Source organism: Balaenoptera ricei, chromosome 3, assembly GCF_028023285.1.
Source record: "Balaenoptera ricei isolate mBalRic1 chromosome 3, mBalRic1.hap2, whole genome shotgun sequence".
Classification (NCBI taxonomy): domain Eukaryota; kingdom Metazoa; phylum Chordata; class Mammalia; order Artiodactyla; family Balaenopteridae; genus Balaenoptera; species Balaenoptera ricei.
This window is the reverse complement of record NC_082641.1, coordinates 146,452,761-146,476,358: the sequence shown is the minus strand read 5'-3', so window position 1 is coordinate 146,476,358 and position 23,598 is coordinate 146,452,761. Positions and strand designations below refer to the sequence as shown.

The following is a 23,598-nucleotide window of genomic DNA, read 5'->3' as shown; positions in this document are numbered from 1 at the left end:
TTTTGCAAAAATTATAAAATAATGATGCCATCTAATGCTGTTCAGCCTGTAGCTGATTTACAACCATAGTTAAATTACCGGTGGTAGTGTAAAATGATGAAAGTCATTTGATGTTTCAAGAGTCACAAAAGAGTCCATTCTCTTTCACCCATTAATCCTATTTCTAGAAACTTACTGTGAGTAAATACAAAATTATTTATTGAAACATGAAGTGACCTAATTACTTAACATCCAGGGAATGGTTAAGCAAAATTTAGTGCCTCAATCTTATATGTGGCATTCAGTGATTAAAAAGGAAATCACTGAAGTAAGACTGAAGTATAATTGAAAAAAAGCATGTAAAAATGTGACCATTCTATGTAAAAATGCATTCTGTTCTGTCAACTATTCTATGTATCCAGAAGGATGAGTATCAAAAGGAAAAATGAAAGTCAATGATTTGTTAGGAGTGGGTGATATAAAAATGTATATATTACTAATATATATTAATATTATACATATAATATGCATATACTAATATATTTTACGTATTAGATAATTATTACTCTAATATTATTTCTACAACTTAAAAAAACATAATTTTAATGTTTGAGGCAAGCAAATTATTGAACAAGTCTGTGAAACTGTATTAGATAGTGATGTCCCACTTTTTTGTTAACTGTGTCATGTTATCTTTAAGATGATATCCATCTCATCTTATGTAAAGATTCTGGGGCTCTCGACTATATTAAATCACATATTAAACATATTTTCTCATTTCTCCAAATTCAAGATTCTAATTCTCTTTAATGCACTATTTTAATTGGAATGCTGCTAAATCTGTTGACAGTCTTACAACCATTTTAACAGCCTTTTAATTTGTCGTCTAGAAAATTATAACTCTTCATTAACTTTGGGAGACACAGCATTGCAGTTGTGATATATCATTCCTCATTTTATTAACAATCTACTTAATGAAATTCAGGCTTCAAGCAGATGATGGTGATAATGTAAGCACTTGCCCTGGATTTTTTCTTTTCCTTAACAAAATTAAGAATTTACTGATAAGCGTACTAGGAGAACAAACATTCAATTCCTCAGGAGTGTGAGAAGTAAAAACGCAAGGAAAGAGATTTTTGACTCCTCCTGTATATAATTAATATCCATATGAATTTTTCCAAAATGCCCAATCCCTTTATAACACCATTTGCCACTATAAGGCAATACTGGGAGGCTATGTCAGTCATTCAATATTTATAAACAGAATCCACTTGGATCAAAGAAGAGGAATGTCATGATCTGGTAGAGGATCTTGGTGAGCATGAAAATGACATTCAGGGCAGGAAGTAGGTGGAGAAAGGAAACTCGTTTTGCAGGGGGGAATCTGGAGGTTCTTTACTCCAAATGGCACTCACCTGTATCTGTACATTTAAATATAGCTGCGGTCTTGCTCATCGGATCTCTCACACTGTGGTATTAATAATTAATTGTGAGATTAATTATGACTAGATATATCGATCTGAGAGGGGTCTTCAGGATCATTCATGTTTCTTGGCCTCACTTTAAGGAAGAAAACTGAGACTTAAAGAGGGTAACTGACTTGCCAAGGAAATGAAAGTAAATTAGTGTCAGAGTTGGGGTAAGGGTTGAGGCTTCCTGAGGACAGTGTGGTCCTCTTGCCAGGGTCCCATCTGGCAGCACACGTGCTGGCTGAACAGTGTCTGAGCCCTTATACCGCATCACCTTGGTGGCGCCCCACGAAACTACAGAGATGGCTATGAAAGATAGCTGCAGTGGGAAAAAGCATCTTCTCACAAGGTTGTTTTTTTTTTTTTTTTCCCTTTTGTTCAGGTTTATATAGCAAATGTTGCAACACACTGAGATTAATTTTCACATAAGACCTATTTTTCCCTTGGGAATCAGACATCATTTCATTTTTCGTTCCTTTCTCATATCATGACACTGTCCTCCCTAGGGATGATTTGTTGTATAGGTGGAAAGCTTCCCACAGACACATACAAAATGAGACAGAAAAATCCAGCAATCCCTGCCTTTGTCTCTTGACTCCATCTTTTCTGTTCTGGCGTTTGTGCATTTTGGACCAGGATGCAGGAGTTCCTTTAGAGATAAACTCTAAGCGATATTTTATAGTTAGGGCAAATGGAAACTAACAGTAGATCAGATTACTGTACGACCTATAGAATTTATCATTAACCGTTCTAATGACCATCTGATTAAAATACATCACAACCAAACCCAATCAAATCACTGAACTCTATATACAAACTGTTTAAATAACATAACACACATTTAATAAGTATGATTTTTATGTATGTTCATGAACACAGATATATAAATACATATTTTAATGTGTTTAATACATGTAGTATGTTCTGTGTGATTTATCTAACATATTTTAGTATGTGTATGTTTATATACATATGTATATAACTATATATGTGTATGGTCAAGTGAAATTAAAAGTATATCCTACAACTATATGTTACAATCCTAAATTTCATAGGATTTAGCAATTAGGATGCCATTACAAAAATCCTGAGGTTTGAGGGGTAGTCATTTGACCTCATGGACCCCCTCCTTAACTGGGCTCTAGAGAAATATGACATAGGATCCCTATACTCATACAAATGAAAATTGGTTTAGCAAAGTATCATTACAACAAAATGATACACTATAAAATATGACATTGTGACATGATTTGTAAGCTGAATTTTAATTTTGTTTTAAAAAGTACCTAAATGTTTAGACCTACATTAAAGTCTAGGCTACTTGTTCTTTTTTTCCTTCTACATTAGCATAATTTAAAATACAAGTTTTTCAGAGGAAATTAGTGACATGCACAGAGATTTATGTAGAATGATGTTCACTGAAGCACTGTAATAAAAAATGCATGAACGCTAAAATTCCACTGGAAGAAAAAGATTAAATGAAAAGCATGGTGTGGGTATATCCATATGACAATGCCACACAGCTAGCTGTTAAGGAAAACTTATTTCAGAAAAATATTTTAAGAAAAGGAAAACATTCATGACATAATAAATAAAAAGAGTAGGGTACTACATAGTACATATAATTCCAAGTTTGAAAACACATTGCACAAATACATAAACAGCTAAAAGGCTAGAAAATAAATATTCCAAAATGATAATAGCAATTACTGTTGGGAGGTAAAATAATAGGTTGTTATAATTTTCTTCTCTACATATTTATTTACAAATTCTCTACAGTGGATGTGAATTTCTTTCATACAGGAAAAACAAAAATCCAGTGCTGGTAATTTGAAAGATTCTTAAAGACTGAGTCCCCAAATTATGCAAAACTCCATGCAGCAGCCTGTGCCCTCCCCATCTTGTCACTGCAGCTCGGTTATGCAGTCCTGTGCAAATGTCCGGGATCTCTCAAACGCTGGGCTAAGTCAAGCACTAATGAACACACTGTTTTCCAAAAATAAACAGCAAAATGAAGGAAGATGCTGAATTCTGAGCATTGTATGCTAAATATTGATTGTAATTATTAATAACAACTAATCTGATTAAAACGATACTTAATAAAATAAAAATAAATGGGATTGAAACTAAGTCCCTAGCTGTCTAAGGTTCATTCGGGTGCCAGCTTAACAATTATTTACATTTAGTATAAACTAATTTACTGTTATTATCATTTTTATTAACGTCATCAATTTCTCTGATTTACTTTCACACATTCAAGGGGAATCAACAACACTAATTTTCCAGCCTATGCTTTGTATGTAACAACCAAGCCTGGTGTACATCTCTCATGTGAAATTAATTCTTTCTTATTTTAGTTGTTTCGGATTCAGTCCTGATCAAACGAAATTCAAAATGCTATTTATTTTTCTCTTCTAAAACACAAAACCTCCTACTCAGAGGTCGCCAAAACTGCCTCAAATGAGAGGCTAATTAATGTGTTTATTAAGTTTGCTCTGAAATAAACACATATTTTCAAGAGTGAAACGTCTTCTTTTTCTTTTTTTTTTTTTTTTTTTTTAAACAAGTGCCAGGTGATAGCATCCATTAAACACAAACACTGCATACTCAGAGGAGAACTTTCTACAAATATTTTTAAAGGCTCCTTTTGGCTCTGAATAAAGCAATATACTGGAACTGCCACAGGAGCATGAGTCGGGCTGTGAGAAGCCATAATCGTAATACGCTAAGAAAATGTAACCAAAAAATTGCAAATAAAACTGCTTATATTCATGGAACTTGTTTGGCGACAGCCGTATAGCATAAGGAAAGCTGCTATAACTCATAACAGCATCTTGTAATAAAACAGCTCTATGCATCCCTCTCAAACTGTTCAGTGCTCAAATCTCATCAGATGGCTGAGTAAGCATTACACTTTGGGACAGTAAATCTGTTTCCAATATGGTGTACATTCACAGATAGGCGCTTTAGTATTCATCCTAAGACACTTCCAGCTAAGTACTTATAAAGAAAGGGTAATCATATATTTAAATATCGGGATGCTATTTTCTCTGTCTATTTTAGTAATCTAGTTCACACTAGAGCAAACCTAAATGGACCTCAGGAAACCTTCAGCAAACTCAACCTTGACTCGCATTGCAAAATCTCAACCGTCTCCAAGAAGCCTTCCCTTCTGCTCCTGCAATACTCTGTGCTTCTGTCAGCCGGGGTAGTTTCTGTCTGGTATTAGCATTATAGAGCCCTTTTTACCTCTCTGGCACGGACTTGTGAATTTCCTGAGAGCGTGGACTATACCTTTTTCATGTCTGTATCCCCTGCTCCCAAACAAAACTAGGGACAAAGCCAGCCATAGGTAGGTGTTTGTTGACTGAGTGATCTCCTATGGTTTAAAGTAACTAGCCTGGATTTGAGGTTTCGAATCCTTTTCACAGCCCTAAGGTTTGAATGGGGGTGAAGATAAAGCAAACAGTGGATGAGGTTTTCAAGCTGTTTACAGACATTCATTTTTCTGAGGGATCCATCCCGTTTGAGCTTTGGAAAAGATTCCTTTTATTCTGGTACCAACCCACTGGGATCAGAGAGAAGGGAGAACAGCGGTCTTTGTTCCTCCCATTTTTCTTTGCGGCACTACATCCATGGCAAGCTTACCTGCCTCAGCATAGGGACACAGAGTAGGAAAATTATTAGGGGCAACAGAAACATTCTCTTAGAAAAGTGATTTTTTAAATTTCAAAGCACCCCCTTACAGATAAAGATTTCAGCTCCTACAAAATTAGATAGTTTAGAACTCTAGGCAACTCTAAAGTCACATTTACTACGTGGCTGGTTCGTTTTAGATGAGTTTGAGCTCTGACTGAGCAGGAATGCCCACCTCCCTGCCGCCACCCTCACCTCTGCAATCGGTTCCCTTGGTTTGTCTTTCAAGGGCTACTTTTGCATGTAGGTGTCCACGTCCATGCCTAGAGAAATGGAAATGGCTGAACGCTGTGGTCTTAACCCATGCCGTGGCAGCATTATCTTGTAGAGAAGAGTACAGGCAGAGCCTCATGGTATATTTACATGGGAGACTTGGTGAGATTTGGGCCACAAGAAATGCTACCTCTCCACTAAGTGATAAGCGCGGAGTTCAGAGTTGGGAAGTTGGCCCTGTTTATGGGCGGACACAGAACGGCGCTGGTGGGCAGTGAGGCTAGAGGAAAACACAGCACTCTCTGACACCCGAAAGATCCAACAGCTTTGGGGGCTCCTGGGCTCAGCCTTCTGGGCTGGGACAGATTTTCCCACAGGAGGTCTGTGTCAACAGGTGAATGCATTCGGGCTTATGGGGATTCGCATATAGAATTGTAGCATTTGCAAAGTCATCTGTCACTAGGCTTTTCACTCACAGTAACAATCTGGTGGTAACGAACACTGTTTACAAAGTATTTCACCATTAATGAAGATTACCCCCCAAATAACACTTCGGAGTAGGGACTAAGACACCAATTGTGCAGAGGAACACACTTTGCCCCAGAGAGACCCAAGACTCGCCCAGCATCACGTGGCTCCCCGAGGTCTGCCTTAGGCATGGAGCCACGTCTTTCTGCTTCAAATTCTGGGTCCTTTGACTGATTTCAAGGAGTTCAGAGTATCTGAGTTGCTGGAAAATCTGTGCGGAGAGGAACAAGTGAGGAGGGAGGCAGGAGGTGGAGAGACAGGCACTGGGGTTTCTTGGCAGGCTGGAACTCTGACTTGCTCTGATCCAGCCTCTCTATTCACACAGGAAACAGCGGGAGAGAGACGGGAGATGAAGACCGTGAGGTAAGGATGGGTGAGAACACAGCAAGGAGCTGGCGGCTACAGCAGGCACAGAATGGCTCAGCCCATCGTTTAACAGGAATGAGGAGGTGCAAAGGGTCTCCTCTGGTTCGGGGAATGGAAAGGCACTAGCCAAAAAAAGATAGCAAGGAGGAGAGCTAAGGACCACCGCTCTGGGGTTAAAATGATAATACTTGCATGCATACTGCAGAGCAAAGGGAATAATTTCCAGCCCATGCTTCCTACTTTTCTTTAACCTTGTTAAAATATAGACAGAGTCTTTACTTCATGTAGAATGTAAAACTCATAAGTATAACGTAAAACTCTACTCAATGAATCTAGGGAAAGGAACCATGAACTTGACCAGCTGATGACAGAGCGGGATGAACACTGAACTAGGAGGTGGGAACTAGGGGTCCAGCTCTAAACTTAGAGGCTTGTGTGACCTTGGCCACCACAGAAGCCCCAGAGTCTCAGTTTCCTTATCTGTCAAATGAGTGGATTGAAACAGACGGTCCCTAAGGGTCTGTCTGGTTCTGATATTCTCTGGCCGTGGCACTTTTGAGAGCTTCCATGCCCTCATCGTCCATGCTTTCCAGAGAAATAGCATCTGTCACATCAATGACACAGCATTTGTATCCCTCCCTTTATTTTTCTCCTGCTAAGGTGTTTTAATCCTGACAGTATAATAGAATAAATCACAGCCATCAGAGATGGGAGTGACACTGGCCACACACATTAGAGATAAACAGTCAAAAATCACTCACCCGTGCCTTCCCCTTGGCCCAAAGCCTCTGCTGTCTGACAACATGAAGCCTGAACTATGATTTCCATCTGGCTGCGCAGATCTGAGCCCCAAAATAACCCTCTGCATTGTCTTAATAGCTGTAATGATACTCTGCTTCTCAGCAGCCTGTCTGTTCAGACCATCTCAACATTTGGATTTGATTTCTTCCCTCCAGCAAGTGTAGAGGGAAGTATGGTTGTTATGCAGTCAATCAACAAACATCTTCTAGCCCCTACAAACAGCAGCCACTCAAATCAGATTGCTTAAGTTTAGTTCTCTTTCATTCCTTACATACAAGGGGCCTGTCCTTAGTAGGGTAGCTAAACCCTCTACACCTTGGTAGTCTTTAAGAGGAGTGATGATTTTCATGTACAAATCTCATAGATTATGATGAGACAGTAATTGTTCAGTAAATTTAAGCTACTAACATTATGGTTACAACTCTTTTGTCTCTGTCTTAGACAAAAGGAGAGTACTATGGTGATACAGACTTGGGGAAATGGATGATGGTGACAGAAGATTCCAAAAAGACAGAGTTTTCAGAATAATTGGTTGGCCTGGGGGCTAAGTCAGTCATGCAAATGGCAAATTTTCAAGCTGAGCTCTTAGCCACTTCTTTGTTTTGTTTCCTCAACACTTGGCTTAGCTGGTATTTCTGCATCTCTCTATGAAAGTTACCTGTGAACAAGAAGCTGTGATAGTCCATACAACCAGGGATGGTATGTTTTTGTATGACAGAGAATTTTCTGGTCTTTAAAAAAAAAAAAAAAAAAAAAGATTCTTCTCTCTTCAGGAAAAAAAACAAACAAACCAACTATGATATACCAGAATTAAATCAGCTCTGAAAAGCCAAGGAATCAATGTCCACTAAGGGTGACTGAGGAGCAGGAACTCAGTACTCATGGTGTGTGGAGGGCAGGGGAGTAGAGGCCAGTGGAGGGCACCTGGTTTGAGATAGAGAACAAAAGGGTTGGACCCACTGTTCTGATCCAGAAAGTAAGACCTATGGATAAGGGCCAAGATCTAATAGAAATGTGCTTTCATTGTGCTCTACAAAATGTCCATTGCTCATATCCGAAACTTAGCAAATCTAGTACAAGGGGTCAGTTTACTACCTTCATGTATGAATTGAACTCAGAGACTACAAACTTCCATCAGACACACCTGAACCCCATGTAGGACTCTGGATGTTCTCTCCCTTAAGCAACCCTGGATGGCTTTTATCTATTCTCCCTGCTGCCTCTCTTAACTACTTTAGGATCTGTTTCCCACAGAGAAGCAAGGGACTTCTCTACAAGGTAAATGATATTATACTGCTCTCCAGCTGAAAATCCTCCAGTGAATTCCCACTGTCTACTTAGTTTTAATTATCTATGATCTCTGTACCAGTTTTTTCATTTTTAAAATTTGGGGGATACTGAATGGATACATGTATGGTGCATGAAAGAATTCCTGGCACTTCATAAGTACTCAACCAGAAAGTATTATAATTAAAAAAACAAGACACGACAAAACTCTATGAAAGAAGGTGCCTTCTGTTCATTTCATTCCTGACCCAGTCCCTTTATAAAACGTGCTGAATCCCTTACACAGAATGCTGAATTCTTCTAATTCTGTTAAAGACTGAAAGCAAGTAGCTTACAGTATTCAGCTACTGCATAATTTAACTTTCTTCGACTAATCATTCTCCTGAGATGTAAACCAAGGTTGAACAAAAGTAAGTTGTTCACACAGATATTAATTTTCTATCTTTTATGGTTTCGCGATCAAGTCGCTTGTGTTTCCTGAAAAGGGTTAATAAAAGGACCTTGTAAAGATGTTCTGAGAACCGAGGCTGAAATTATAGCATGTGTTATCATTGTTGTTTTTGTTAGCCACCCAGTAAATAAGCAGGATGTGTGCTTAGAGGATCTAGAAAAGAAGCAAAACTTGTTGGCTTTCACTCAGGGTTTGGCTAAAAACACATCGTGAGATGCAGGGCACAGGCACGTCCTAGAAAACTCTCCAGGGACCAGAGGTGGCCAAGAGGCAGCTCTGGCTTGGTTTGGCACCAAGATCACTTGATCATGCCTGAGAATGCGGGGGGGGGGGGTGGGGGTGGGGGTGGGGGGGTGGTCTGGCAAAGCCAGCCCCGAGTAAAAAAAAAACTGAGCCTTCCGATGTTCTTTCCCAATCTACCGTGGCCAAACCGAAACAACACAGGGGGAAAGCTGCCCTGTGGGGAGGTGGAAAGGGGATCTGGGGGCTGGGGGCAGAGCTTGGGGACCAGATGTGATCCCTCCAGATTCTAATGTGTGATGGGAATCCCCTGTTCAACAAATATTTATTAAATGTCCCCGTGCACGGCACTCTGGCTGGTATTAAAGGGGATGGAAAGATGAATGAGGCACTGTCTTCGTCCTCAAGGAACTTGCAGGGTAAGCTCGCTATTCTGCACTTTCTGAGATCTGATATAATAGCTTCTAAGGGGAAAGAGCAGTATCAGGTTTGTTAGGCGTGTAGTTAGAAATCTCACATGCACTACAAACAACAAGAACAAAAAACAATCAACCAGGCAACTCTGTATTTTTACAACTGTTATGTAAAACTATTCTAAAATTAAAAGTTTATTAAAAGTTTTTGAAAAACCAACCAACCAAAGAAACAGAAAAAAAAGTACATTTCTTATGCAAACAAAATCCAAAAAAACAAATCACAAACCTTCTAAAATTTAGTAAGCACCAAGCCACATCTTTATCACAAGCGCAACGCCTTCTTTTTAAATCAACCGTTTGCCAGCTAAGAAGTCCTACGCTGGCAGCTTCAGGAGCTACATCTTTTCTATAGATAGTCTTCTTTTGGCCTACATGACGATGCTTAGAACGATTTAGCTGCCAAAGGCCTTAACCAACTTTGCCCTGAAAGCAGATGCTGAGAAAAATTCTTGCGAACAAGTATATGATTTGGGAAGTGATTCAAGGGAACAGGAGTGAAGGACAGGATGAAAAACAGGGCAGGAGGGAGCACCAATACAAGAGTCTGTCACAGAGTTGGCCATTGCTGTGGGTGTTTAGTGATGGCGGAGCTGGAAGCTTAGGCTGTGCTTCTCAGGATGAAGGGGGGGGGGCATTTATCCTTAGCTTCCTAGCCACTGGCTTCTGAACTTACTGGTCAAGGGAGCCCCGCAGCTGCCAACGGTGGGCTTTCTTACACTCCACCGTCCCCGTCCTTAACGGCATTCAGCACTTTATCATCAGAAAATTCTGGGGCAGGAGATGAGGGCAGCATGTGTGCAGACCCGACTTAAACTGCCCCAGGAGTGGCCATTCCAGCAACATTTGGGATTAACATATACACACTACTATATATAAAATAGATGATCAACAAGGACCTACTGTATAGCACAGGGAACTCTACTCAATATTTTGTAATAACCTATATGGGAAAAGGATCTGAAAAAGAATGAATATATGTATACGTATAACTGAATCACTTTGCTGTACACCTGAAACTAACAAAGTTGTAAGTCAACTATACTCCGATAAAATTAAAACAAAGAAGCAATGTGAACCACCAAAAAAATAAAAAATAAAATCTGAGAACTTTATGAAAATAAAATCCAGATTTCTCACTTTTCTTGAAAAGTCCGAAGATCTAACAACACTAGACCTGAATTCCCAAAGGCGCCAAATTGCCAGAGCTGAGAGGCACAGTCTGGACATATATAATCCAAATCAGGACAGTCTCCACTGTGACACACGGGTGAAAACCCAGCCTGCTTGGTTCCTTAATATGTTACCTTCCCTGTGAGTGTCAGACTTTCAACCTCACTTGAACTATTCTCAGGCTCAATAAATATTCACATTGAAAAGCAGGTAGGAACCCAATATTAACATTATCCTTCCTCACTGGCTTCACCTTTCACCATACATGTAACCTGGCTGTCTTTCTTCTGAGGATAGGTTTCAATTTGTCATGACTGCTTTGACATTGAAGATGTTGGATCAATTGACACAATTAATTGATTACGTGCTACATTCCAAGCCAGGTGCTCAAATTAAACCTCACTTTTAATGTTTAACAGAATGTACAACGAGAAGCAGGAGTTCTAGAAGAATCAGTCCCTTTGCTTCTTCTGACTCACAACAAATAGGTGGACCCTGGCAACCAGGGACCTATGATAACTGATACAGAGTCAAATGGTTGCTTATTATTGGTTTGGTTCGGAAACATGATGTAATGTGCTCCAGGCTACATGGCATTTATTAACCAAAACCCTCTAAGAATTATGAGGTGCTATTAAAACTGGAATTAGGGGCTTCTGCATGAAAAGTGAGATTCCAAGTCACTATGCTAAGCATAAAGCCCTGTAAGCTTGAAATGCTATTAGTTACCAAAGAAATTGTTACATTCTGTAGTCTGTGTCCTGTTGCACTCAATCCTTTGAGATGTTTCATTTATGTAAAAGTACAGTTTTAAAAATACTCATGCCTAGATCCAACTCTGCACCCCTCCTCCACTCCCCCCACCAGAGGTTCTGATTGAATCGGCTTGGGCATGGGGACTTTTCAAAACTCCCCAGAAGAGTCTGATGAGTTGTCACTGGTCCAGAGACAGAAATGAAGTGAGGGGGTGGCCCCACTCACTGTCCCCTCACTGCTCAGCTAGGACGACAACTCAGCAGTTTGCTGTAGCCTCCCTGCTGTTCACGCTCTGGGTTTGTGAAGCACAAAGTGTTAACTGGGTCATCTCCTGGCTGGGCTTTTGCAACCAATATAAATGGGGGTCAAGAGTGTGAGCTTTAACTGAATTGCCACTGTGAACTAAGGAACATTGGAACCCGAGGTTGCCAGGTGGACGGGAACCTTTTTAAAGTTGATGGGGTCACCTGAATTTGCAGTCATTCTGAGAGGGCTTTTGGGGGGCTATGGATATTTATCCTGCAGTTGACTGGATCTGGATCTTTTTTTTTTTTTTTTGAGGACATTAAAGTAATATTCCTCTCTCCTGTCAATATTCCAGCTACAGCAAATAGATCCATAGAAACAAATTTAATACACTGGAATGACTCTCTAAATAAATTCAACATTTTGGTTCACAGTGCTGCAAATAAATTGAGTGCTTAATTCCCCATACGTGGAGTGGCCCTGAACTGTACAAGGAGAGACTGAGAGGCACCTATTATACAGTCAAGGTGGCCATGGAAGAGGGGGAATTGAAAAGGAGGCAGTTCAAACTATTTTTAAAATAAAATGCATCCCACTGGGACAGCAACTGCCCGATGCCTACTATTCAGAAATCAGGGTGAACAAAGGGAAGCTTCACATTTGGTGGTTCTGGCCAAAGAAAAAGATCTGGAAAAGGGAGAAGAATAACAGGTCCAGCCGAGAATATAACAGAGCCCATCTGACTTTTCTGTGTGTGTGTTTGGTTTTTTTTTTTTTTCCATTCCCAGAAAGATCTTTCTGTCCTGGAGAAAATGTGTTAAAGATAATTCTCATAGTAACTTTGGTAAAATATTCCAAATATTATAAAAGGCTATTGGGCATTATTAAATAAGTCTGTGTTGCACTTATTTTTAATATCTTTGCACACACTTAGTATTTGTTCTGATGACTCCCAGCAGAGATTTATTACTAAAGTGGATCTGACTTGAGGTTGAGTGGAAAGGAAAGCAGGAGGAATACTGAGTAACTTGGTGTTACGATGGAGTTTGGCTGCAGCAGAAAAAGAGGTCTTGTGAGATACGTGTGCCGATTAAGGTGCTCAAGGAATGAACGTGAATTCATGTTGGATAGACACCAGCTCCCTCTTCATATGTCCCTAGGGATGCTTCTGGAATTGCCAGGGCTGAAAATTAAATTAAAAACCTAAAACATGACACTGAAAATGTAATGTCTCCTTTGATAATATCAGCATGATGAGTCATCAATGGGTGGGGCAGCACCCCTCCTGGACCCAGACTGTAAGGCATCCTGAGACAGACGCAGGCAACTACTCGACCTCTCACAGTGCCGTTTTTCTATAGCTTCTGGTCGGAATTATATCCTGTTACCAATCGCATTGCACCAAAGGCTCCCTACACGTATGACATAGTAGGTCCCTGCAGAGACAGGACTGCAGTATGTAGCACCAGTCTAGAAAAGCCAAGAGTATCACTGGATCGCCAATACGCCGAAAAAGCAAATGGTAGTGAAACTCAATATATGTGCGTCCAAGTGTGTTGCAGAAAACTCTTGCAGGTTGGCATTTCACAATGTGAGATTTGATACTGTCCTGCTGGACAGAAACACAACCCAGATTTCTAAGTGGATTCCTTTTCTGAGTCGTGGAGCTTTAAATTCTTCTCATTAGAACTGGAAACAAGCCACTGATAAAAATAAATTCTCTTGTTGCAGCCTCCACCAGTCAGAACAGAAAGCTGCAAAGCACTTTGTTTATCTCCTATTCACAGGAGTCCTAGCATCCACATGCTGGGGAGGCTGAGTCACTCATAAAGAGCTAATGACAACAATAACAGTCAGGAAGGGCCAGCAGGATTCCGAGGGCTGAGCTCTCTCCACAGAGGTGATCCGGAGGTTAAGCCTTGTGGGACGAACGGATCTGGAATAGGCAGGTAGATACTCTACAAGGAAGGAGTGGAAACAGGAAAGTTCATGCTCTTTCGCAATGGCAAGAGCCTTGAAGGCCCTGGCATGTAACATAAGTGACTGCAGAGGAGGACGGGTGCTAAGATAAAAAGCAGCGATGGGGCCCCTGTAGCAAACGGGAATGTGAATGGATTGGCTATGCGCACGCCATTCTAAACGTCTAACGCAACCTGTAGGCCATCCAGGGGCCAAGCATGGCCTGTGCGCCTTGACTTCGTGACCTCTGATTTAGGGGATGAAAAGGAAGCCAACTCTTGGTAGTGGAGTGGGAAATAAAACAGGTGCTGTTTTATTTATTTTTACCTGGAATGAAGGCTAAGTCAAATTTAGACTAAGTAGAGCATCGTAAGGAAATTAAGTCTTTTTCTACTCTCTCTACAGGATCTTCCTGTCCATTGATTACCTGTGTTCTCACATGAACCCCTTTATCTATGCTCCTTGTACATTCTTCCCTGGCTGATCACACCAAGTCCCATAAAATTATTAGCTGTCAACTCCTAAATCTCTATCCAGCTCAAGCATCTCAGCAGAATTTCAGAGCCGTACATTTAATTGTCTATTAGACAGCTACACGTGCATGGCCTAAGGGCACATCAAACTCGAAAGGTCCGCAGTTACACATCCTATCTTAACCCACAAACCAGCCCCTCCTCTGTTTCAAGCCCCCGTGATGAGCAGGAACACTTAGTCAGTTGCCATAACCAGAAACTTCAGCAATGTCCTTGGACTCTTCTTCCCTCCCTCACCTTGCCTGCCCCATCAGTTGCCAGAAAAGCATTGATTTCATATTCTCAGCATCCTCTGCTTTGCTAGTCAAGTTACCAACTGGCAGGAATAAAATACCCACTCAGGCACACACACACATCTGGTATGAGTTCCTGATTTATTTAGCCAATAAGAGAAAATGAGCAATGTACTGTGGTCACGCAGGGCAGTAGATGAAACATAATCCTTTTCCTATATTTTCCTTGCCCTGGATCCATATGAGGTACTCTGTTGCTGGTGCCTTTGCACAGGCAGGCCTAATAAGAGTGAGAAAAACATCCAAATTCTTATAATACCACATTTCTATACTCTGGCTTGTGTTGCCATTCCAGGGGAACTTGAACTAACAATCTTAGGCATTTCCCTTTAAGAGATTATTTACAAGCAGTGACCTTCTCTGGCTCTTTAAGTAATCTTGGCATCAGGAAGGCAGTATTCTCTCTGCAGGAGAAGAGAACAGTCAATGCCCAAGAGATCCAGAACATTATGCCTGCCTCTACTTTTATAGGGTCCTAAAAAGTCAACAGTCTTTGTTCCCCAACAACATTTCTGAAGTCATCTCTACGATCCCAGTTCAGGCTACTGGGCTCCCTTGTGTAAATAAAACACCGCCTCCTACCCCACCTCACTGACCATCTTGTCTCCCTGTAACATACTCCATCAACTGAAGCAAGCATCGTCTCTCCAAAATGCCTTCAGGAGCCAGTTTCTCCCTCCCACTCCATCTCATCTGTCCCCACACCACACTCAGCTAACCTGAACTTCTCTTAAATCCTTGGAACAACTCATCTTTGTCCCGTCCAGATCTTTGCATATGTTCTATCTTTTGCCCGAATGCTCTTTCTTGCCTCTTTGATCACCCAGCTCTTCCTCATCCTTCAAGGGTGTGAAAGGATGTCACAATTTCTGAGACCCCAGATGCACAATTCTGGGTTAGATACCTCTCCAAAGCCATCCAGTATTTTCCCTTTTGCGCTGTTTATCAGACCACATCTAGTTCTATGTCTATTATTTCCTTCCTCTTTAGGATTGCTGAGTTTTGTGAGGTTAGTGACCATGTTTGCCTTATTCACTGTTGTGTCCCATAACTTAACACGATTGCCTCACGGGTACCCCTTAAAAATAAGGCAGCGCTTCAGATGTAGAGAACAAATGCATGGACACCAAGGGGGGAAAGCGGCGGGGGTGGTGGTGGTGGGATGAATTGGGCAATTGGGATTGACATGTATACACTGATGTGTATAAAACGGATGACTAATAAGAACCTGCTGTATAAAAAAATAAATAGAATAAAATTTTAAAATTCAAAAAGAAATTAATAAAAAAAAAAAAAATAAGGCAGTGCTTTAGAAACTCAAAGACTATCCATGATACAAAAAGGCATGCCAGGGGAAAGACTGATGGAAAAAGGCAATTTAAATGGTCAAGCAGTGGGACAATATTGAAATGCTGGAAGCTTCCTATGGGATGAGAAACTTGGAAATAAAATAAATTAAGAAAGATAATGGTCATGATGTAGTGAACATCGATATAAAGAAGCCAGGAAAAAAAAAAGACAGAGTCTTAGAAGATTCTACCTTAAAGGCAGGAGTTAGGATACCATTCCCCAAAACTGGGGGAAAAAATGAAAACAGATTTTGAGGAAAAGAAAATTAAGTTTTCTACTGGATTTTCTATGAAAAATATTCCAAGGGAAGTTGGGAAAGCAGACATGGAGCTTGGAAAGACCGCACTTGTTTCAGACTTGTGTGCCACTAGTATTGGAGGCATGTATTATCAGGCCGGTCAATATTCTTTACCTACGTCTGATATCAGAACATTTATTTTTATATCCTATATGGCATTTATTCCATCAGGCTTAGAAAGTACTCACTATAAGCTACCTCTAGGTATAGCCTAAGCCCAAGACATGGCCAACTGAAGTTAGAGTGACAGAGGAATGAGCATGTGTCCCATGCCAGGCCCATCTGAATCTTCCTTAGGAATGTTCTGCTGATGACTGCAGAAGACTGTTTCCAATGATGCTACCCAGGCAAGAGATATGAGAGTGGGGTTATCAACAGACAACTTCCAACAGATCTCTCTCCAAAGTAAAGCCAAGTAAAGAGAATGAGAAAAAAGACTTAAGTGTGAGGCCAGATGTATTGCTAGATTCTCCAATGACATAAGACAAAACATCAGATTTTTTCATAAGATAATTTCAGTTGAGATATTATCCTACTTTTACTTGTAACTCAAAGAGTCTTGAAAAACAGAAGCAGTGAACACTGGCATTGTACAAACAAGACTGTTCTAAAGGAAGTGCCATGGAGAAGAAAGAGGGAAGGTCTCAGGTGAAATGGAGAATTACCACGGAAAAAGAACAGAAAAAGGAAGACAATTCAAAGAAAGTTAGATCCAAAGTTGAATGCAAAACTGACAGTAGATAATTACTGAAAGAAGAACAACTGGGAAACATGAAGACTGTAATCCTAGAAGGGCAGTGAATACAACAATGAAAATCCAGATAAGCTCAACTCTCTAAGTGAAAAGGACTCCAAATTATTACATGTAGAGTGATGAGAATCAATTAATTTTCATCCAGAGTTTATATGCATAAAATCTTCTTGTAATTTAAACCCATTACTAAGATTTACATGCCATTTATATGCTATAAAACAAACATCTTTAAAAAAAATTATATCCAGTGACACTACCTTAGAGCATTTTTCCAATTTTTTTTTTTTTTTTTTTTTACTTGTAAAATTGTCAGACTAGCAACTCTTACAGTGTGTTGGCATCAGCTGACAGTTGCTACATGGTATTTTTCATTCCTTTCTAAAAATAGGGAAATAATCTGTGAGTTATGTTCATCTTTGGGAGCAAAAGGTATGGTGTGCAGGGAGTCAAAGACACGCTATCAACAACTGGAAGAGAAATTCTGGCTTTGAAGATGTCAGAAGTTTTTCAAGTCAGAGGAAACAAATCGAAGGTGTGGGCGTGGGAAGAAGGGAGATTTCTGTCACACACAGTATTGTAAGGGTTGGAGGGAAGATGATCACCACTCTTGCTGACAATAGTATTAAAACAGTAGTAATCATAACTGCTAGCATGTATTCAGCACTTTATTAAAAGAAAGACAACATCCATAGCATAAATGCATAATCATAAGAAAGGATCCCAATAATCATATTGGTGGAAACATTTACAAGAACAGAAAATAAGACTTAGTCTAGTCTGTGTTCTAGAATGTGATCAAGGTCATGCTGATCAAACACAGCAATACTGGGATATAGACACAGTTTAACTCTGGGTCTGTACTGTTAACTGCTCTCCCATATGCCTTTCAGATGAAGCAACAAGCATTCAAGTTAGCCAGCAAGAAGATAAAAGATCATCTTACATTGAAATGTTGTAGAGTCCTTCTTTTTCTAAAGGTTTTTTTTAAAGCAACAACACAACCAAAGACTAAGAAGTAAAACACTATTCTCAGTTGAGGTATGAAAAGAAGTCTTGCCTAGGGGTAGAAGAATAAATGGAAAGCAATCTTCTCAAGGTACTGGTCAGCCTTCCGAATATTGACCAACCAAACTCCTGAACTTCCCTAAAATGTAATGGTTTATCGTGGCAGATAAATTAAAAGGCTGGGGTTTTCAAAACAGAACCTAACTGTTGCTTTGGGTACAGTGGAAAAATAACTATTTTAACACAATGGTATAAACAGAAATGCTCACAGGTTTCCAATGTACTTCAACAATTATAACATACATTAATTGAATCGATACAGGTAACACTTGAGTTTACTGGTAGTTCATGAGTTTTCAGCTCATTAGCACATGTTTAATTTACGCTATGCCAAATGACACAGTGCAAAAACATATTGCCCAAATTATTTTAAAGATCACAAGAGTGAAAATTAGTTTATGAAATGCCAAAATCAAACCTAGCCTCAAATGTCTACGTGTGTGTGTTGATGTATTTTTAAAGGGTATCAAGGGGTTAGTGAAAGTTGTTTCTGTGCTAGATCTGATGGAGAGAAGAGGTGCAAGCATCCTTTCAAAAATCCAGTCTTCCTCCAGTTCTTTCTTCAACCTTGACCCAAACAGACAGCCTGAGGTACAGAGAAAGAATTCAATCTTGGCCCCCTCTCAAGAGACTTGCACTACTAACCGGAAAGCAGGGCTGTTTGAGGGATGAGCAGCCTGGCGGAACTCTCTGGCCCACTGAGCCTTGGCTACAGCCCAGAAACCAGTCCGTTCTGCTTACCTAAGCAACAGCATTTAGAGAGTGACCCCTTTCTTGGTTAGTGTTCCGGGATGAGAGGTGGTGCAAAAAGCGATGCCCTAGGGGAGGGAAGAGAATCAGTGCTCCCAGCCTGGCACACATACTGACACTGGGAACTTTCTCCTACAGGGGTGGGTGGTGGAGAAGCATTGTAGGAAGGTAGGCTTCCGGGGAGTTTGGGATAGTTGTGCACATGGAGGGGAACAGGCGAGAACAGGAACCTAGATCAGCATTGAGGCTGGTGGTGCTCATTCTATGTTCCATCAACGTTAGGGATTATACTTCCTATATGGAGAAAGGCTTACAGGTGTTGATACCTAAAAGGTTTCTACATTGAATTTCATAGCCTTTGACTGAAGCTGAATGGCTTGTTTTCATTGGTTTACTTATTTATTTGAGAAGTGCTCAAACATAATCGTTTAAAACACAGCTCTTGAATCCAGCTCCCTGGATGTGAAACCTGTCTCCAGTTCTTCCTATGTTTGTGACCTTGGATGACGTATTTAATCTCCCCATGCCTAGGTTTCCTAATCCATAAAAAAAGGGATTAATAATAGTACCTACCGTACAACATTGCTGTGAACATTAACTGAATTACTACAAGTAAAATGCTTAGACAGCCACCTGACATGAAGAAAGTCTCCATAATTGTTAGCCATTACTCTTTTGTTATTATGATTGTTGTTGTTTAATACATCTGAAGACGGTATAGTAATCCTGGTGAAGCACAGAAGTAGACCAGAGTCACAGGTACATAAATATGCAAAAGCAGAGTTCAAGCCTACCTTTAGGCTCCTAAGCCACGGGAGGATGTCTTGTATATCACACTGTTCTACACCCTAACTTCAGGGTCCAAAAGAACAAGCTGATACAACCTGCCTGGGAACTTGGCTGACCTACATTATTCAAAGTGACATCTATTTCACAGATTAGGCTGGGACTGGGTCTGCCCAGGGATCAGACCACTGGTCACTTTTGTCAGGCGCATTAACTTTCAGACCACTCGGATGCTATTTAGTGCAGGATTAGTCATTTACTAATTACTAATGACTCCAGCGGCCATAGACCTAAGGTCAGTAATTTTCTCCCTTCACACCAGGAGGATCCAGCATAAAGAGGCCAGACAGGTAATTTGCATTGTCTCTTCGTAGGAGAAGAGACCCACAACAGAAGGAGGCAGAGGAGGATTCTGTGTTGAAAGCAAGCAAAGAAGTTTTACTTTGACAGGAGTTTCCATAAGCTTCTCAGGGGAACATGTGGCCCATCTCTCCTGCTGGGACTTGGCAGGTTCTCACATTTGATACTTGCTGCCAGCCAGCTGGGGAAACAGGACAAGGTCTGACCCTGGCCCCAAATCACTTCTGCTAGCTGGCAAGTTTTTTCCCCTCTGAGCATCTGGAGAGTCATCCAACTGCGTTTGCCAAACTTGCTTGTATGTGAGAAGCGCGTTTGTTTTATGATCAGTGTCTTGGGTTTTAAATAAGAATACCGTAGGAGATGATCCCGCTCTGATCCTTGCTAATGTACCTCTAGGCTAATAAGTGCTGAGGTGATCCTCCTCTTTGATTTCATGAATAAGAAAATAAAATGGGAAATGCGTGACATTTTAAAAAATTATTGTTATTACTGAGTGTAAAATTTGTTTTAACCCTCTCTGGAGTGGCTAGGTTTCACTTTAAAAGTGCTGCTTGCCAGATTGCATCTCCTGTTCCTCCTCTCCTTAAATATGTGCTTATTTACTTCCTGCAGAGTTCAATTTTAGAACCCATCAAAGTAGATCCACTCAGACTGACTACATTTTCATGCATAAATTCATAGATGTCTTCAGAAGGAATTGCACTTGCATATGCAAATACATCCAATGCCTTTTCATTTCTACTTTTGGCCTGCACAGTTTTTAATTCATGCAAACACATTACACAAACAAATATGGGCTCAATAACAACACAAGGCATGTGTGAATTGTTAATTGCAAAGCTAGCAGTTTGATATGGCCAAGCGACTTCCATTATTATCAATGGAGAGGAACAAGATTAAACAGGAAGAATAAAGGTATATATGAAAATAAAATCCCAAGCACTTGGTTTCATTTTATGTAAATATTAATAAGGGAAAAGGTGACAGGCAAATCCACATTTCAACAATAATCTGGGATCTACAGCTCAGTGCACAATGATCCAGAAGCCAGGATGCACCTTTAATGAGACTTAGGAAGGATAGGCCACATTTCAACCCAGAATCACGAGAAACAAAAATGTATGCAGTAATATCATAAATAAAACCAAAAATACAGCAGAAAATGAAAGGCTTTCAATCGTGTTGAACGTGCATCACCTTTCAAAATATTTGAGTCTTGTATTAGAGATGCTCTTGGAAATAACAGGTAGGTGTCCTCATTTTTCATAGTGGATATTTAAGCCCTCCTTTAATTAAGCTGTGATTCCTCATTTTTTTTTTTTTTTTTTCCCCAATTCCCACTACATGCACTTTGGGGTCAGGTGAGAATTTAACAAAGTAAAACACTTGTTGACGTTACTCACAGATCAAAGACATTTGATACAGAGCAATTTTCAAGGAACCCTCCCCCTGTTTGCAAAGTGTTTCATTTACATGAAGGCAACTCAGAAAATAAGACTGAAGATTAAATAAAAAGTGTATTCTGCAAGGGTCTACAATGGCAGTGGAAAAACAATTTTAACTGCTTCTCCACTGATTTTATTGAATATTCTATTAAATATAAAAGCTAAAGCTAGGCTAAACAAGGAGAATTTGAGAACGTGTTATTTTTAGAACAACCACTGGATTATAGGATATATACATATATATTACATATAAGTAGTGTTTTCTAAGAAATAAAAGATAAGTAAAGTAACTTAAGGAAGCTAAGAAACCAGGAATGGAATTCCAAGCTGCTATAGACTAAATGTTTGTGACCCTCCAAAATTTTTTACATGAAACGAAAACCACAGTGGTATTTGGAGGTGGGACTTTTGGGAGGTAAATAAGTTACAAGGGTGGAGCCCTCATGAATGGGTTCAGTGCCCTTATAAAAGAGGCCCCAGAGAGCTCTCTTGCCCTCTTCAGCTATATGAGGATACAGGGAAAGATGGCTGTCTGTGGGCCAGGGAAAGACCTCTCACCAGACCCCAAATCTGCCAGTGCCTTGACCTTGGACCTCCCTGCTTCCAGAACTGTGCAAAATAAATTTGTTGTTTATAAGCCACTGGTTCACGGTATTTTGTTACAACAGCCTGAAAGGACTAAGACGCAAGCTAAGGTATCTCATGAGGAATTAAGTTAGTCGCAACATTTACTGACAGGGACATAGCACAAGAACTACAGAATCGGTGTTAATAAACACATGATGCAGTAACCCAGCAGGCAGGGCGTTGACCCTTGGCACAGGCAGAGCGACCCTTCCTGGTGTACTCACTGTATTTCTGTGCATACACTTGTAGTTTTGCTAAGCCTTTATGTAAATCACATACACGGCAAGGCTGGTACACAGAGCACAAGACGTGGAGCCCGTGAGTCAACTTAGACACACTGCTCCTCAGGACTGTTTGTGCTTGAGTCTACGTGTCCATACATTTATAGCCACTCATGACAAGTGGTAACAAAATTCTCCACGGCCAGTGACTAGGAAGAGAATGCCAACATTCTCTTCCCCAAAGCAAGCAAAATACTATATGAAAATTAAGTTTGTGTGAAAGTACAGGGGAATTATATCAGTGGAATTGAAATTGGAATTCACCTGTGCTCCAAAACAAACAAAAAAAATGTGTAACTCAGAATTAACATCACATGTTTTTTGGGGGGGGGAGAGAGAAATTAAGCATTATTATATTGGCGGGGGGGGGGATTCAAATATGTTTTTATCATTATAGCATTTGTTCAAAGAGAATATAACCAAGAAGCCCAGAGTTAGAAGCAGGAGAAATTTGAACTTTGGGAGGCTTGTGTGTTGGTTTCAAGGAGAATAGTTTAAAAATCACAGATAATTCCGTGTTCCTCAAGATCAGAATCTGTGATGGTTTCAGGAATACCCCTCATGGGGCCAAGGGTCTGCTGTCTGTCACATCTGTCAAAAACTACCCTGGTAGGTCTCCAAAAGCAACTACCAAATTGTCAAAGAATTGAGTGTCTAGAACAAAAGAGGCCCTTGTATAAATCCCCACAGGAGTTTGATATGGGTTAATAAGAAGATTGTTCTCTTAAACTAAACTTTAATGGGGAGTTGATGCCGGCCTGCTTTGCTCCCCATTTCTACCAACCTCTGTCATCGACGTGCAACAGTGCAAGCATATAAGACAGCTCGGACCATCAGTGCGGTCAGCTCTACATACCTTGTCTTGGGAACTCATCTGACTCCCGGTGAACGAGGTCTGTGACTCGGTTTCCATAGTGCATCCTGCTGTCGTGGTCATAGGCCTTCAGAGTCTCGCTGGAGCTGTAGGACTTCTGCGTGGGCACGCGACAGTCTTCACTGTCTAGGGAAGAACTCGTGTAGCGACACTCTTTGCCACACCGCCCCCTGGTCAGAGAGCGGTGTCGCCGATCCTTGACATCCATTATCCAGGTCCGGCAGAAGGCCGATGCTTTCCGAAAAGTCAGGCCTGAGGTTGGGCACTTGTCACTTGGCCACCTAAAAGCATCACAGGAGAAAAACCCAGATTATGATCCTAAGAAATGCTGCTTTCAGTTCTGACTCACGCTCTGACTCAGATGAAAACACAAGAAGGCAAATTTGGTCAGCGCTGCACCATTTCTTCTGCAAACGCTTAATGTATACTTAAACAATCAGCCTTAATAGAAGAACTCGACACAGTAAATTAATTCTCTTGCTTTTTAATTGAATAGATTTGGGGAAAAAAGTAATAGCAAAATAACTCATCTTTTGATTTTCTGT

General features: G+C 40.4%; 1 protein-coding gene across 3 annotated transcripts in view; it reads right to left on the bottom strand.

Annotated features, from left to right (window-relative positions):
- TENM2 (teneurin transmembrane protein 2) overlaps positions 1 to 23,261 on the bottom strand; it is a 998,550-nt gene extending 975,289 nt beyond the window's left edge. For all 3 annotated transcript variants that reach the window (XM_059917647.1, XM_059917648.1, XM_059917649.1), the window contains exon 1: positions 23,036 to 23,261. In XM_059917647.1, the coding sequence (XP_059773630.1) occupies positions 23,036 to 23,261 (226 nt within the window). The remainder of the gene's footprint in view (positions 1 to 23,035) is intronic.
- Positions 23,262 to 23,598: the final 337 nt, after the last annotated feature.